The sequence below is a fragment of the Oryctolagus cuniculus genome, chromosome 4, assembly GCF_051225735.1.
Source record: "Oryctolagus cuniculus isolate XC-2025 breed Fujian yellow rabbit chromosome 4, ASM5122573v1, whole genome shotgun sequence".
Classification (NCBI taxonomy): domain Eukaryota; kingdom Metazoa; phylum Chordata; class Mammalia; order Lagomorpha; family Leporidae; genus Oryctolagus; species Oryctolagus cuniculus.
The window spans coordinates 67,856,156-67,873,032 of record NC_142870.1 but is presented as its reverse complement, the minus strand read 5'-3'; the positions used below and the strand labels follow the sequence as shown (position 1 = coordinate 67,873,032).

Genomic DNA, 16,877 nt, shown 5'->3' with positions numbered 1-16,877 from the left:
TAACTTATTTGAAAGTGGCCATAGCTTTGCGTTTTTTGTTCTTCTGTGGGAGGCACTCTTTTCATTTATACCACGTTGAGTGGGTTTCAACCTGTTTCTGTGAAAAAGAAGGATTGTGTATCTCTCAAACACTTGCTAGAATAATTGCCGGAATGATTCATAGGAATACAATGCTTCAGGTTTTGAAAACAGATGTAAAATAAAATGTGAAGATAAGAGTAAATTATGTTAGTATTTCAAGTAGGCAGAAAAACAGACTTCTGTTTGCAGGGAACTTCATGTGAGAAAGAACTCTGAGAATGATGAGCTTTCCAACCACGTGGTGGGCTAAGAGAATCGATGGTGTTGCAAGCAGATGAGAGAATGCCATTCATTCTGTCTCCCTCAGGAGCACTGGCCCATCAATTCCCAGACCTGTTTTCTATGCCTCTGTTTTCTTCAGCGACTCTCCTACTACTGCTCCTAGTTAGTATGTAGGGGCCCACGGAGAGAGCCCAGGATTAGAGGACTGGGACTGTGCACTTTGGCACTCAAGTGTGTGACTCCCTCATACCTGCAGGGCCATCTACTTGACAGACAAACTGAAGGGGTGTGGCTCCCGTAGGATCAAGCCCAGCCTGCACTGCAGCCTGGGGCCTGTGCTTATTGGTGTTTGAAAAAGGGATAAGGGTAGTAGGGAGTGACGGAATCCAGGTACTGCAATACGGGATGCCAGGCTAGACACCTGCTACCCAGCCACTGACTTCTGTAATGACTGACACCCACTCTAACGGCTCCTTATTGAAAGTCATGTATCCCACCTTCCTCACTCCGATTCTGGAGTCCCCTGGCCAGTGTTTCCTTTCTTCCACAGATTCCTTGGTTTTTCACACCTATCCTCATAACCTGATCTCACCTCATGGATTAAATAAGCGCCCTTTAGTTTACACATATTACCCTGATACCGTTCATTACAGTGATACAGATTCCTGTGGATGCTCATGAGTGTCAAGACAGGGTGTTTTTATAGCACCTAGTACAGAACTACTTTCTCTTAGCAGCTAAAAGCAGAGTACAGCTGCTGCCCTGTGCTAATAATGCACATATCTGATATGACCCAAGAGCAAACAGAAGGCTTCTTAATAAGCATACTAGGTTACACTCATTCCGGTACTTAAATAGAGTATGTTTTTCATAATCCACCATTTAAAAAACCCCAAAATATTTCAGTCACTTAATATAAAGATACTTCAAAAATCTGTGGAAAATGAAATTGAAAAATGGTTATGGGGTGGGTGTTTGATGCAGGAAAATGGAGTGGAAAAATAATGATCTCATTGTAATTATTATCACTGGGGTGGGCATTTGGCATAGCAATTAAGACACTACTTGGGATACCTGCATCCTGTATAGATATGCCTGGGTTTCATCCTCAGCTCTGTTCCCCTTTTCAGCTTCCTGCTAATGCTCACTCTGGGAAGCAGCAGGTGACAGCCCAAGTACTTGGGTCTCTGTCACTCACATGGGAGACCCAGGCTGAGTTCCTGGCTCCTAGCTTTGGCCTAGCCCAATCCTGGTTCTTGCAGATAACTGGGAAGCCAACCAATGTATCTCGCTTTCTTTTTCTCTGTGTATGTATCTTTGCCTTTCAAGTAAAATGCAAATAAATTTTTAAATTTTTAAATGTTTATTTTTGGGGCAAAATATTCTAAAATCCATGCATAATATTTCCATGAATTTTTTAAAACTCTGCATGGATTTCAAAATTTTTGCACTAAAATAAACTTAATTCCATTTTCTCCTGGAATTTTTGAATACCCTTTTACTTACTTACAGAGTAGTTTATTGGTGAGTTTTACTCTCTGTGTTTAAAAGTCCACTCTAATTTATAAGCTACAGTTGAGTATTTTTCAAATAGGGCTACCTCACTGTGTATGACTTAAAAAGAACAAACAGCAATAATTCATCAATGGCAAACCCCCTACAAAGGGCAATATTCTGATCTAAAAAATAAGTTCCATTTAATATTTATTAGAACTTGGATTTATTTCAGAACCATAATAAACTAATTCACACTTTAAAAGCTAAAACATAAGGTTTAGTATTTCTGGAAAGGAAATTCGTATCACATGGACTATACAATCTGAATATAAAGAATGTACAAGCTCAGAGCTAACATTGCCATTAATGTCTCTTAACTGCATTTCAATTGCTTTTGCTCCTGAGCAGGGGCTTCCTGATTTGAAAACATCCCTCAAATTTTTTGTCACCCACCTGCATAGTAAGAGAATGTTCGCTTGTTTCGGTCAAAAACAAACCAGCGTTTTTTCCAGGTTTTAATTTTCCCACCCATCTTGATGAGGAATCCTCGGCAGGTTTTCTCTGTGATGGACACATGGTAACAGGTGTCAATATTGTGGCCAGCAGTCTCCACGTGGCTCCGCAAATCAAAGTCTTCCTTCCGGACAGGCAGATAACGTGTCAGAGGACGAGCCTGGAAGAATGCAAAAACCAATTACATCTCTAAGGAAATATTTGCTTGGTTTTAGGTCACAGAGATTTAGAAATGAGAACTGTCTGGGAAGCTGAAGCTTTACAACGCCTGGTAACTATGAGAGCTGAAGACAAACAAAGCAGTTATCATTTGTTGTCTAAAAAGAGAATGCTGCAATATGGGGGTGGGGTGGACGCACCCAGGCCAGGAGACTGTATTCCTTGAGATGGGCAGATGAAAGAATGGAAAAATGTCAGTTATCTCTGCCTAAACAAGCCCAGGGAAACGGAGCATGAAGCTGACAGGGCTGTATGTACCCTGGGGATGAGGACTGCTCTCCTGGGAGGTGTCCAGCAGTCCCTGCCACAACATAGCATTGGTTCTCCTTAAGAAATCTCAGACTTGACACGAGAGGTTGAATGCTGTTTAGTACATACAACTTCCACAGGACCTCCCCCACCCTGCCAAAGGCATAGGTGTCTGCTACACAGGAACCACTCATAGCAGTTGGAGGCAGAGATGTGTGAAATTAAAGTGAGGAAGTGGGATGAAAGCTGGGCCTCACGGAAGAAGCCGTCCAGGGCCAGGCACCAAGGTGATGTATTTATTTTACTTTTACTCCTGGCTGGGGTAAGATACTTCCAATCTAAGAAGCATGCATCACCAAGGGCAGGATTTCTGAATGGCTGTCTTGTTAAATAACCCCGCCCCTTGGCCCGAGGCTGGGGAGGGGGAGGTGAGCAAGGGGAATGACCTAATCATATACTTGGAGCCAAAGCTTATAATCAGGATGAAAATAGAGTTGTACTTCTTGGTTTGGCTTCAGATACTACAAGGCATGGATGACCTTCACTGCGAATTAAAATTTGGCAGAGACTGCACATGATGAAATCACATGAACAAGTTTTACTTACTATTTTCCCTTCAATATTTTCCCTTTGATTTGTGGTACTTGGCTGTAGACAGATGCCAGAGGCTTCCTGATACCACAAAGCTCACAAAGCCTTAAAGATAGCCTCTAATCACTGACTGATGGCGCTCAGAAACTATGACAAATAATGGAAATGACACGTTTGCTTGTGAGTCTAGTAAACCTTGGTAAAACTGATTTGAGCCTTAAATTACACAGTACTTAACAAAACTCTTCTTTGTACTCTGAAAACACACATGATATAAGCAGCTATCATGATAAGAACAGAGATTTCAATTCTATAATGACCACTCAATTTGTTAACAATACTACCAAGAAACTGGACTGCTTTGGAATTTTTTTTCCAAAATATGGCTTAATAGAAACTCTTCCCTTCCTCAACCAAAAGTTTTAGTTTGAGTATTTTGTTTTATTTTAAAGATTTATTTATTTATTTGTTTGATAGGCAGAGTGATAGGGTGAGGCAGAGGGAGAGAGAGACACACACACACAGAGACAGAGAGACTTAGAGAGACAGAGAACTTTCACCTGCTGGTTCACTCCAAATGGTTGATGACCAGGGTTGGGCCACCCCGAAGCCAGGAACCTGGAGCTCCATCTTGGTCTCCCAAGTGAGTGGCAGGGGCCCAAGTACTTGTGTCATCTTCCACTGCATTAGCAGGGAGCTGGATCAAACGCAGAGCAGCTGGGACTTGAACCGGTGTTTATATGGGATGCCAGTGTCACAGGCTCAGCACCACCCCTTGCACCACAATGCCAGCAACTGGTTGTTTTATTTGTTTACAGCAGAAAAACCCAGCTGTAGTTTTCAAAGTTGTTAAAAAAAAAATGCTCTCCTTTAAAAAGTACTCCAAAGAATGAGTAGAAGAAAAAGAGCCTCTCCCACCAAAATGCTCCATGCATGCACGACTAGAGAAAAGTGATATTTTGTTTGTAGTTCTCTTAGCATTTTGAAAAAGACACTTTTTTTTGCACACTAGCACACATCTGTCTCTCAACTGTTACATGTCAGGTGCTAATACACAGTGCCCTAGAAGGCATTTTCAGACACAGAACGGTTGTCTTCTACAGAAGGACCACGAGGGGGCAACCTATTCTTATCCATTCGATCGGCCGACCAACCTGTGCTCTTTGTTTCTCTCTTATTTTCACTTCCTTCTCTATTAACTTCTGTCTCTGGCTGGTTTCTTCCTGCAGCCGTTTTTCCAGGAGTTCTCTGCGCCGTTTTTCTTCTTCCAGAGCTCGTTTTTTGGCTTCCATTTCCCGTTCCTAAATATCATTAAGATATACTGGTTATGCTTGAATGGTTCCAACTAACACCAAAAAGAAAATTCTCACTAAACAATTCTTAGGTTGCAATATATACAATCCCTTACAATATATACCTGGACAAAAACAACCCATCTTCACCTCTTAATTGCTTTCAAAATCGTCACATGCAGAAATGTAACCACTAAATGAAATTAACAATTAAATACTGGCTTTAAGTGGGAAAAATAATCCAGTTTGTGACTATATTCAGCCACTTCATATTAGGATCACATCCTTCATGTTTTAATAAAATTCCCCATATACTGTCACTCAACACTAGCCATGCTATTTAGCCATTCTTTTGACTGCTGTCTTCTAACTGAAGGCTATTGGTCCTTGCAATTCCTGTTGTTGCTCTGCAGCTTCCTGGCTGAAGGTCACAGAGGAAGCACATGGGGAAGCTGGGAAAGGAAAGGAGGTGCCCTGTAGGGCAGGATGCAAAGGCATTTTGGGGATTCCTAAGGAAGTCCAGATTCTGGCTTGAAATACAGTCACAATAATGTGGGATTTTTTTCATATTACAATGGTGCAGTTAGCACAGGCTGGGAAGGGAGGGCGAATGCACGGACACGACATCCCTCCCTGTACTCTGGCAGGGACACAAAGAGGCCGTCAAAGGGAAAATACAGTGCAAAGCATTCACTTCAGTCTGTCGGCACTAAGTATACAGTTCAAGTTACGGGGAGCTGTAGTGCAGTCCCCAGCCCTAACACCTTTACTTTCCAGGTAAGAAAATGAGGCTGTGAAACACTGAGTGACTACTCCAAGATCACACCACTTACTAAAGCTCTTTAAGGAGGAGAACTTTCTAAAACCAAATACAGGGCTCTGACATAAAGACAGTGAGCTTACCCGGGATTCAAGCAGCCTTGTTTTTTCTGCGTGAGCCTGCTTCAACAGTCTCTCCATTTCTTCTATTCTGGCAATATTTGAAGTGCTGGCACTGAAATCAATACAAAAGCCTTTTAAGAATATTGATACAGATTTTCAACATTTTCTATCAAACACACACGTGCATACACACACAGACAGGGCCAGGGAGGTGCATGACAAAATCCAAGCGTATAGAATGTAAAGGCTATTACTTATGAGTTACTGGTCTGCAGAGGCAAATCAGTTCAACCCCGAAAATTGTAGGTGACACTGACTTACTTGAGTTTAGGAGACAAAAACAGGCAAGTAAAATAGTGCCGATGTAAGCCATTTTACTCATAAGTAAGTCAAAACTTGATCTTACAAGGTGTGATTTCAAAATGCTTCCTCCAAAGTCTAAACATGATGGCCAGTGAGAGGTCTAACCATCAGTCTACTCATTGGGAGATGTCAGACCAACACAACTGTCACCAAGGTTCTACTTAAATGACACTTTGAGGAGGTTTTGATGGCAGTTGGAAGTGGCTTTATTCCACTGGGAATATGTACCACTGTTGCTTTTTTGTTGTGCCTTTGTACATGAAAGTGTTTTATTTCCTGAGTGATGATGCCAATTAAGAATGATGTTAATAGGTGCAATGGATGGGTGCTGGTCAATTTTGTGAAGAGTCTCCACCCAGCACACCAATATGGACACTGTACAAAGTGAGTTAAGAGCTTCAAAACAAATGTGAGAGCCATTGCCCACACGAATGAAAGGAGAAACCCCAGGGCATGAAATCTGCAAGAACAGTTAGGATAACCAAAAGAGAAACAGAAGAGTTTGGAAATGTTTAACATAAAACAGAAAAGTTTATTTTTTACTTGTTTACATTTTATTTGACTATTCTAAAAAAGAGGCACTATGGCCTAGGTCAAAGCTTATTTACTCTGATGTTTCAGTCTTGTAGAACCAATGGTATTTCTTATGCATGTGTATCATGGTTTACTCCCCAAACAGCCCACCACAGCTGAGGCTGGGGCCAAACTGAAGCCAGGAGTCAGGAATTTCATCTAGGTCTCCTATGTGAGTAGCAGGGGACCCCAGAATTGAGCCATTATTTGCTGCCTTCCAGGGTGCACAGTAACAGGAAGTTGGATTGGAAGTAGAGGCAAGATTTGAACCCCAGCACTCCAGTATGAGACCGAGGCATCCCATGAGGTAGCTTAACCTACTGTGCCACAATCCCTGCCCCCATATTTACTTAGACTTTAATGTTTGCTTGTTTTTTTTTGTTTTTTTTTGTTTTTTTTTTTTTGCTTACTTGTCTTTTTCCCCTCAGCTTTACTGAACATATGTAGTTGACGAATCCAAGTTATATTTATGGCACACAATGTGATGTTTTGATATTTGTATACAATGTAAAATGACAACTACAATCAAACTAATTAACATCCCCATCACTTCCCTAGTTACATTTGGGTGTGTGTATGTGTGTGCGATGAGACACATTTGTCCCTTAACTTTTCTGTGACAGCATGATTGCAGAATAATTCCTAGTAAGCAGTTGCACATGGCCATGTTCATTGTACAAAGTTGCTTCACACAGAACTAAAATTGCAAATAACCAATCCCCAAGGCCAGAAATTACATTTTAGCTTTTTGTTCTAGCAATCCTCTAAATGCCAAAAAATCAAAGGGAAGGTAGAAGATGCCTGTAGAAGGTTGAATGTAGAAGGGGAGAGAAAAACAGGCTCTTCCCTTCGGTATTACCATCAACCTTAACCCGTCTGCCCCATCATACTATATACTGCACATATACTGAGCAATATATATACCACTTACAGTAACTTTGAAATAATTATTATGTTACTGAAAGATTTTCAGAATCAAAAACTTGGGACTTAAGAGTTAACGAAAATTTATGTGACTCTGAGATAAGCTTTTATCCATTATTATGAAGGAAAATAAAGTGAGGAACATGAGGAAAGTCAGTAAGAAGGAACTAACCCTTCCAATGCAAATTATAACAAAGCATCCATAATTGAGGACTTCTTGAAGACTGGTATGAAGAACACTGAATGACTAAAGAATTTGCTGTGCTTAAGAGTTTTAAAAATTACGTATTAAAATGTCCTCAAATTATAAGTTTATTAAAAAGGTAACTCCATGCTGAAATTGGAGTGACACAGATGTGGTCTTGTGGTTTATTATGTCACAAGAAGCCACTTGCAGCATTACAGAATTCCTCAGTGTTGTGAGTACATTTGGCCTTTGCTTTTTGTTGAGACATCATTTCTCTGATCACCAGAAAGTTACATGAACTAGACTATGTTTTTGCTTGTTCAGCATCATTATGTACTCTGTAAATAAATAGAAAGTTCAGAAAATATGCAATTAGGAATCAGTTCTGCATAAAATTGTCATTCTTCCAACATTATTGAACTGATTATAGAACATTCTGAATACCACCTGCAAGGATACCTAGTATTGCTAGCCCCATTACTAAATTACTAAGCCCCGACCTTGTGTCCATCCTTTGGAAAAATGTTAAGACTCAATAAGATTGAAAGCACAGAGGTCTGCGAGTACTTCCTCCTCTCAATCAATAAGAACTTCTGTGAAGTGTACCAGGAGAGAGAATGAATGGGGAGCTGGGCTGGGTCTGTAGGACAGAGTTCTGGCATGTGAGTTTATCCGGCAGATAGTGCAACGTCTTCAGAGCTTCAGAAAAGGAGGAATTCCATGACCAGGATTCTAGTTTTGATATGCTGGCAGCCCTAAATCCATTAAGACCATCTTTGCTTCCTCAAAGTATGAATAGAAATGTGACTGGCTAAGTCCCCACAGAAAGTTTAATATACAAAATAGCTACAGCTTTCCCTTTAACAAGACACAAAGAGAAGCAATCTTTCAAAGTTCTGCTTCAACTGATGGAAATTATTTCTTTATTTAATCAAAAACAGTGTGAATGAAGCTTTGAGTCAAATCAGCTTTGAAGTTTGGTATCAATGTGAAGGCAAGGGTAAGGAAACAGGGTAAAGGGGAAAATGCAGAATGGGATGTCAGACTGGATAAGTCACACAAGATACAAAAGAATGCAAAACGACTTTCAAGGGTCAAGACAGCCAACTCTCTTGTGCAGTGTAGACTCAGTATGTCTCAAAAACATGGGCTTGTACCTTTACAATATCCCAAATCGATGACTTTACTTTTTGAAACCAACAAGTGCTTTTCCAATCCAGAAACCTCACACATAAATAATCCCTACCTGGAAATATTGTCAGGTGAGCAGGCCGAGATGCTGGTCTCCATGCTATCTGAGCTGTCCAGGCTCAAAGTATCAAAAGCTTGGTCCTTGTAGCTGTGATCCGGGTAATGGAAGCTATTCAAGTAGACATTGGATTCAGATGCTGTGCGGTTGTAAAATTCTGAGGATTTTTGCCTTTGTCCTTCGCTCATCTGTTGGTGATTATAACCTAAGGCAAGAGCCATAAATATGTTAATATACTTCAATTTTTAGCCTTAGAATCTTGTAAGTCTACAGACTCAAGCCAGCAATCAGAAACATGTGCATATGAAATTTAGGCCTTGGTCTAATTTGTTTTGAAGCCATGAAGATCAAAGAAACAGCATCATGCTCAGTGCAAGCAAGAGTTTCAAAGAAGTGGTCCTGTGAGCGATCTTAATTGTCAGCAGGATCACTTGACACTTTCCTATGCCATTCCTACATTTCAGCACAAGTGAGAGTAATACATCAAAACACACAGACCAAAAAAGAAGCAAGACAAAAGCACTACTAAAGGCAACACTACCAGCACTTTAGGTATGTCACTTATTCAATGATATTCAACTTTAAGGAGCACTCAATCTGGTAATGAAACAGTAGGTCGATTTTTAGGGGTAGGACTTAAGAAACTTATATCTCATACCATCTCTAATATTTTTAATCTGGTTAAGAGTCAAAATATGCACTTCTCTTTCTTGTTTGCTCTCTCTTTTTCAGTTTCTCTTGAGATATTCAGGGTTGGGTACAGTGGGTTAAGCCACCACTGTGACCCCACATCTCATATTATAGGGCCAGTTTAATTCCAAGCTACTTTGTTCCCAATTCAGTTTCATGCTAATGCATCCTGGGAAGTAGCAAATGATGGCTCAAGTGTTTGAGTCCATGTCATGCACACTGGAGACCAGGATGGAGTTCCTGCCCAGTCTTGGCTGTTGTGGGCACTGCAGAGTGACCCAGAAACTCTCTCTTTGTCGCTATCTAGCTACCTATCTTTAATTCTATCTCTCTGTCTCTCAAACACATGAAAATAAATAATCATTTTTTTAAAACTTAGAGGCCAGAGTGGATGTTTGGCATAATGGTTAAGACACTGATTAGGGTACCCACGTTCCACATTAAAGTGCCTGGATTTGATGTGTAGCTCTCGCTCCTGTCTCCAACTTCCTGTTAATGCAGACTCTGTGAGGCAGTAGTAATGACTCAAGTCATTGGGTCCTTGTAATCCACATGGAAGACCTGGGTTGTGTTCCAGCTTTGGCTGGGGCTGCAGCTATCTGGGAACTCAAACTGCCAGTTGGGAGATCTCTTTGTCTCTCTCGCTCCCTCATTCCCTCCCACTCAGGGTCCACAGTCCTCCCAATGGTTATATTCCTCTTATAAACACACACACACATATCCTTTTTCTTTTCCATCTTGCTAGTTTTTAGCTACCTGGTGTTAATCATTTGAAAACTATCAAAATTATCAAAAGCACCATCTGGAAGAGGTATCTTCTCATTCTTACCCCGGTACTTGGACATCTAGTTTGTCAGGTTACTGACTTCTGTTGCTATCCACAGCTTGGTTTCTGATAGCCAGTTTGAAGCATTATACACCAAATTCTCTTCAGTTCTCTAATACATCCTCAGGAAGTGGGGATCATACAGTTAAACAAATCCCTCAATTTACTACAAAACTTCTCCCTTAAGTTTGTAATCTCTTTCTTCCTGATAAGAGAAGTGACTGCTTGAATAGTTTCCATTACCCTGGGAGTTGTTACCAGAGCTAATAAGAGTCTTCAATTGGATCATCTGAATTTAAACCCTTAACCTTGTGTTCTGCCTACTTTTCAACGTGTCTTTTAATTAATGAAACGGCCAAGAAAAGGCAAGAGGACAACAGAAGGGAACTAACTCCACATTGCTGTCCTAGCTGTTGAGTAAACATTCCATTCAGAAACAGAAGCCATATCCATGATGCCTAACAAAATATTACATGCAAAAAGTTTCTACAAAATGATTTTAGTTTCATGCAGAGTTTTCATGCCATTAGTATTTGGAGCAGTTTTACATATCCAAATGAAAAACACATTATTTCTGATTAGATGTTTCTAATAAAATACATTTACTTAATATAATCTGCCATTATAAATTATAAATACATGTGTGTTTTAAAGCCACATATCATTCAGCTAAAGGGGGATGCAAAACATAGAAGCACACCAGGAGACCGATCAAATATCATTCATCATAACGACTAATGTATAAAGCGTTCAGTGAAGCCATTGCATTCATAAGCGTGGAGCTGGTTCTTTCTTTTATTTTTAAATATGGCAAAATGTTAAAAAAAAGTACAAAATAATGAACAAAAAAGGAAAAAAATAACTTATTACCCAATATTTACCTTTGATACTTGAACTTTTGGAATTAGTAATTGCTCCTTTTAAATTGTTTCCAATTATTCATTATGGAAAGGAGGAAGACAAAAAACCAAAAATTATTTGAAATTGTCATATATATGTTTCTTTATGGTTTCACAGAAGGTTTGTGACACTGAACTTGTGACATTGAAAGCTTTCACGTTGGCTCCAGCTACGTGGAAGACATTTCTGTGTTTTAGTATGAAAACCAAATCCCAGAGCAGCCATTTGTTGAGGTTTGACTTTACGTCTGATCTCCCAGCCATGCCGGTGGTAGTATCAGCACCTTACATATTCATGGCAATGCGAAGGACAAAGCATGTGTCTAACGAGCATGTCTTTCGAAGTGCAGGATTTTCGTGTCCCATGGACCAGTGTCAGTGGGAATTCTCATCTAAGGGAGCCACTCATGTCTGCTGATGGGTGACACTTTTCTGATCACAATGAACCCCACTGTCACCTGGCTTTACTTTTTCTCTGCTAAACAAATCCTGAAACTAGTTAACCCTGCAATTATAAACAAGAGCATGGACCTCTCTCTCGTGACCCCGGAATTGCACTGGTATGATTCCAAAGACCACGTTTGGGGATTTGGCTATGATCTGGCTATCCAAAGGTATTGATATTTTCATTTGAGGAAAACATGATAGGGAAGCAGTGGGTTGAAGGAGGGTAGCCTGGTAGAAGGCTCAGCTGTCTCAGTGCAGTGATGAGCACTGGGGAAGCTGTACTTGATTCAGGGGGTTAGCTTTATCAGGGCAGGAGGCATATCCTGCTCACCACAGTAACCCTAGTTATTTAGCACATGAATGTCACAAAGTAGTCATTAAATCAATGCATTTTTCATCAGCAAATTCCAACGACATTAGTGGTTAAAAAAGGCAGTGGAATGCATCTACTCTGTGGGGTTGGGCAAAGGAACTGGAAGGGGAAAAATGAGACTTTCCCCACCCTTGAGACTACTTGGGGTTTGCTGTTATTTTTAAATTATATGGTAAGAATAACATTCAGCAGAGAGAAAGCACAGCGACTTTGGAAGGCTGTAAATCCTCAGCCACACAAATATGGCTGTTTGAAGAGGTAATTACTAAGGTTTAGAAAGCAGGACATGATCACTGTTGAGGTTTATGTCTAATCATAGCACAGACAAGCAACCAAAACCAACCCAGCCATTTTCATTGCCCAGGAGAGACAACAGATTGGACAGGCCAAGTCCATGTATGACAATAATTAGTTTTAATGCCAGTCTATGAATTTGTGCAAATTGAACCACAAAAGTCCTTTGTGAGTTAGCCATTGTGGGATACGTAAAGTTTTGCTAATATATTCCAAATGTGTGTTATATACTTTTGTATGATTATCAGGGCCTTAGCATAGAAAATGATATTTAAAACCATAACTTTGGTTTAGGATAATAAAACTAAACAGTCTTTCTGAATATTCAGCCTCTCATAGCTCACCTGCTGAGGAATTCATTCTTCCTAATGACAGTCCACAGCCGGAAGAAGAAGGACAAGTCAGGAATGAAGGAAGAGAATGATGGAGAAAGGGGAAAAAGATACAAGATCAAAAAGGATGACAAGGGGGCAGGAAAAATATCCAACACTTCCAACATGCAGTCATCGATGGTGTTAGTCACAAGACCAAGTTAACAGCTGATGTTCACATTTTTAGATTAATCCTCAGTTTACAGAGAAAAACTCCAAAGTTAAAAAAGAACTCATGAAACATGCCAGTTAGTCAGAGATAGGTTACAGATAAAAAAAAAAAAATCACATCTCGAATCAACCAGGAAATAGGAAGAATAAAACAAGAATATACGTATATACAATTCTTTTTCCAAACACACAGTAGCAAACGGTTTTTAAGAGCAGAGGTTTATAAAATGCCATTCAATGATTTTGAAGCACAGACCATCAGACATAATAGCAAGTCCTCTGACACCCCATGTCTTTGGCACCTATCCACAGTACTGACCATCTTACTTATTTAAGCCAGCCATATAAACGGTTCATCACTTTTCTCTAAGCCTTTTTTATGAAATAAGCCTAAATGGAATGAATACATAGGAACTTCCGAAATCCTTCCATCCTCCCACTGTAGTCTGCTCTGCTTACACCCAGCCTTTATGTAAAAGCCCCCCCACCCCACCCCCGTGTTTTACACTCAGTCTGTATACACCACAACACCCACTCTTCCCTTTACATGGATCCCATGTCTTACAAAACAATGCTTCCACAGCACTCATGTTTCCTGCCTGGTTTGACCTTGTGATAATAAAGCCAAAACAAAGAAGGTCACACGGCTGCCTGTGAGTGAACAGCAGTTGCACCCAGCATTGCGTTTCTGGTAAATGTGCAACATTTTTTCTCTATTATGTAAAAGGAATAATCATGACTAAATTTCCACCATCGTATGGTTTTAAATCTGATCATTTCTTAAAAGATGACTTGATAATGACCTTTCAGTATTTGCTAGAAACAAAAACACCACACAAAGAGGTTGTCATACCTTTCTTGGACTTTCCTGCATTTAACAAAAAACAAAAGGACAAAGATTTCATTCATCCTAAAGCTTACAAAGGAACAGTTCACAAGCTGGACAAAAGCCAACAAGCATTACAAGTTCAGCAGTTCCTCAGCTCTCTGCTTGAAGGTTCTCTGCAGTGCTCAAATAGTCTGTTCTAGGAAAACAGTGCTGACTGAGGAAGGTTTATACTTACACCATCGTCCTTGATGCATCCATTATGAATAGCAACAAAAAAAATGGTGCATTTAAGTTAATTTATATAAATTTGAAAAACAATAATGTCTACTAAGTTGAGTTAATGAAAATGTGCTAGGTATATATATTTTCTAAACTATGAAATTTCACTTGTAGTGGCTATTTTGATGAAGCCAAGGAGTGACAGTGAAACAATTCTGAATGAGTTTGTGCTTCACCCCTCCTGGTCTTCGTGGGCCACCTGGATAGGCTCCTGAGGGAAGTTTCACTCTCTTCTGTGGCCTCTAAGCACTAGAGTCTTGGAGTGCTCCTCCTACGGAGTAGGGAGCCCAAAGCGGCAGGCTGGCATGAACCAACACAGCTCTCTTGCCTCAGAAGCTGTCCCATCAGCATCGAATGAGGCTCTCAAGAGGACCACATAGAGCTGCACAGAGAAGGACTGAAGTTGCAGTCTTCTCAGGTATACCAAAGACACACCAGTGAAAAACAAGAACATAAAAGAGAAATCAAAGACAGAAGATTTTGCAGAGGGTAAGTCCCTTACATGGCCTAAGGGACTTGGTACAATTTTCCTCTACGAAACTAGCTTAAGGATTTCCGTTACTTGAGGGGAAAACAGAGATTAAGATTCTCATAAGAATTCTCATTGTGATAATGTTAACAGCTCTTGATTTTTATAAACCTATCCATTTACTACAAAGGTCTAGATTTTCATATCTTTAATAAAGTACTTTCAACATAGAATATAAGAATACTTCAAAAAGTTCAAGAAAATGGAATTAAAAGATATTTATTTTGGTGTAAAAAGTTTGAAACTCATGCATAGTTTTTTATAATACATAATTTACATGAACTTTTTGAAGAGCCCTTGTATGCTTGGATTCCAAATGCATTTTACACCAAAATAAACTTACCTTTTCATTTCATTTCCATAAACTTTTTGAAGCACCTATTATAGTCATGTGTGATCCCACCCTCTTTCTGAAGTGCTCCATCTTTCCCTACATTACTGTAATACATAAAGCACATACATATACTGAATGGTTTTTGTCTTTGTTGTGGCCAATCCAAGCTCTGGTGCATTCAGACAGTGGGAAAAATACATTTTAAAAGAGGTCTACTAATAGTACAGAAAAATACTTCAATTGAAAATAGACTTCACCCACATGTTAACAATGATGAATGAGAGTCAAAACAGAAATACCCATTGATGCTTATTATTTGTAAATATTAAGATATTTGTAGCTTATTAGTAAATTATGTATAGAAAATAAGAGTTCAAAATAAGAGTTTGATTCAAATATTACCAGTATAAACCTCTCATAGATTATAACTTCTCATCAATATTATAGCCTCTATTAACTCTTAAATCACTTCTAATAATGATTGGAAAACCTTGTTCAAGTGATATATATATACCACATATACACATATTTGTATTATATACACACACCTATATGTGTGTATGTATTCCTCCCCCTAATGGAAAATCAGTGATTACCCCCCAGCATTATTAGCAGATAGGCCAAGTAGTCACAACTGAATTCTAGCCATGCAAGGGAAAGGTTTCAATCCCAACAATGCATGAATGTACCTGGAGCCTAAAGCTGCCATCCCATCAGCACTCCCATTTTATGTCCTGGGCATATCTCCATTATTGCATTTCTCACATATATGGAAACCATCTATTAAGTATTTTTCTTCCTCGCTAGACTATTAGCATTTCAATAGCAAAGATTATGTCACTCATTTGCATTGTTGGTATCTACTACCACGTCTGCTCAAAAGTTAGGATCAATATAAGATGGCCTAAACTACTGTGCTAACACGATACATCTGCTCCTCTCAATAGAAAGCTCACCTCTGAAACTACATTACATTCATTTCTTCTGCTCCAAAAAGGCTATTTGGGAACCCCATTATAAATGTGAAATATTATTATAAAGAAAACTTGCAGAGAGTCAAAGTCTCCCTGAAACTGAACTCCCTAGTATTAAAAGTTGAAACCTACACTGAAAGACTTGAGGAATTCTGTTCTGGGCTACCTGTGACATTACGACGTCAGCTCAAGGACTCTTCAGTAGGAAATTTGCTAAAGGTGAGTGGTCTTGGTTAAGTGCCCTGGCAATCTCCCCCGGTTAGTGGTCTCTTTTTACTGATCAAATGAGAGCATTAGTGACTGTCTCGGTGCCTTTCTGGTTTGAGAGTTTTATTAGAATTTATAAAGTAACCATGTGTATATCTTAAATGTACCAACTATAAGCATAAATAGAAAAAAGTTATCTTGGTATAACAATAAGGAGATCCATGCATATATTTTTGTCCCAAAGGAGTCACATTAAGAGTAAAATTTTGTACATTGGCTTATTTCCTCCCAGACCATGTCCAACCCTGTTCTCACTCCCTCTCCCTGAGAAATTTTCACACTTAAGCAAAGACCAGGCCATTTTATCTAACAGGTACATACCTCTGAGCATCCTCCGAGATTCAGAGTCTTTGGTCATGGTAGCCAGTGAGTGAGGAAGCACGCTGCCACAGCTGTTGCTCTGTCCCAGGGGCAGGTGAGCCTGTGAGAACCAGGAGGGAAGACTTCAGGCAAGCTGCAGGCCACATGGTCCTCCAGGAGATGGCCACAGCTCTGTTTTCTTAGCTCCTATCTAAACGTAGAGGGCAGGAAAGCTAGGTCTTTTTGTGCAATTTGCTGATGCTAAATGGCAAAGGCCAATCACTGTGCCTCCCAAGAGGCTCCACAGGAATCTCAACATGACTTCTTTTGGTGGTAGTGATTTCAACAATGAAGACAGTTGGGGAAGACACTGTCCAAAATCACCCAAGAGGATGACTGCAGGTTCTTCATGCACAAGGAGCAGAAGGCGGATGCAGGGACAGCAATGCATG

At 39.9% G+C, this 16,877-nt stretch overlaps 1 protein-coding gene across 50 annotated transcripts in view; it reads right to left on the bottom strand.

Annotated features, from left to right (window-relative positions):
- Positions 1-16,877, bottom strand: part of PHLDB2 (pleckstrin homology like domain family B member 2) — a 237,411-nt gene that overhangs the window by 5,727 nt on the left and 214,807 nt on the right. For 17 of the 50 annotated variants that reach the window (XM_089330755.1, XM_089330764.1, XM_089330757.1 and 14 more), the window contains 8 exons: positions 16,447-16,546; positions 13,767-13,781; positions 12,716-12,736; positions 11,240-11,275; positions 8,840-9,047; positions 5,568-5,658; positions 4,527-4,673; positions 2,254-2,473 (listed from right to left, as the gene is read on the bottom strand). In XM_089330755.1, the coding sequence (XP_089186881.1) occupies positions 2,254-2,473; positions 4,527-4,673; positions 5,568-5,658; positions 8,840-9,047; positions 11,240-11,275; positions 12,716-12,736; positions 13,767-13,781; positions 16,447-16,546 (838 nt within the window). The remainder of the gene's footprint in view (positions 1-2,253; positions 2,474-4,526; positions 4,674-5,567; positions 5,659-8,839; positions 9,048-11,239; positions 11,276-12,715; positions 12,737-13,766; positions 13,782-16,446; positions 16,547-16,877) is intronic. The other 33 variants (XM_089330756.1, XM_089330766.1, XM_070072078.2 and 30 more) reach the window with 3 other exon arrangements.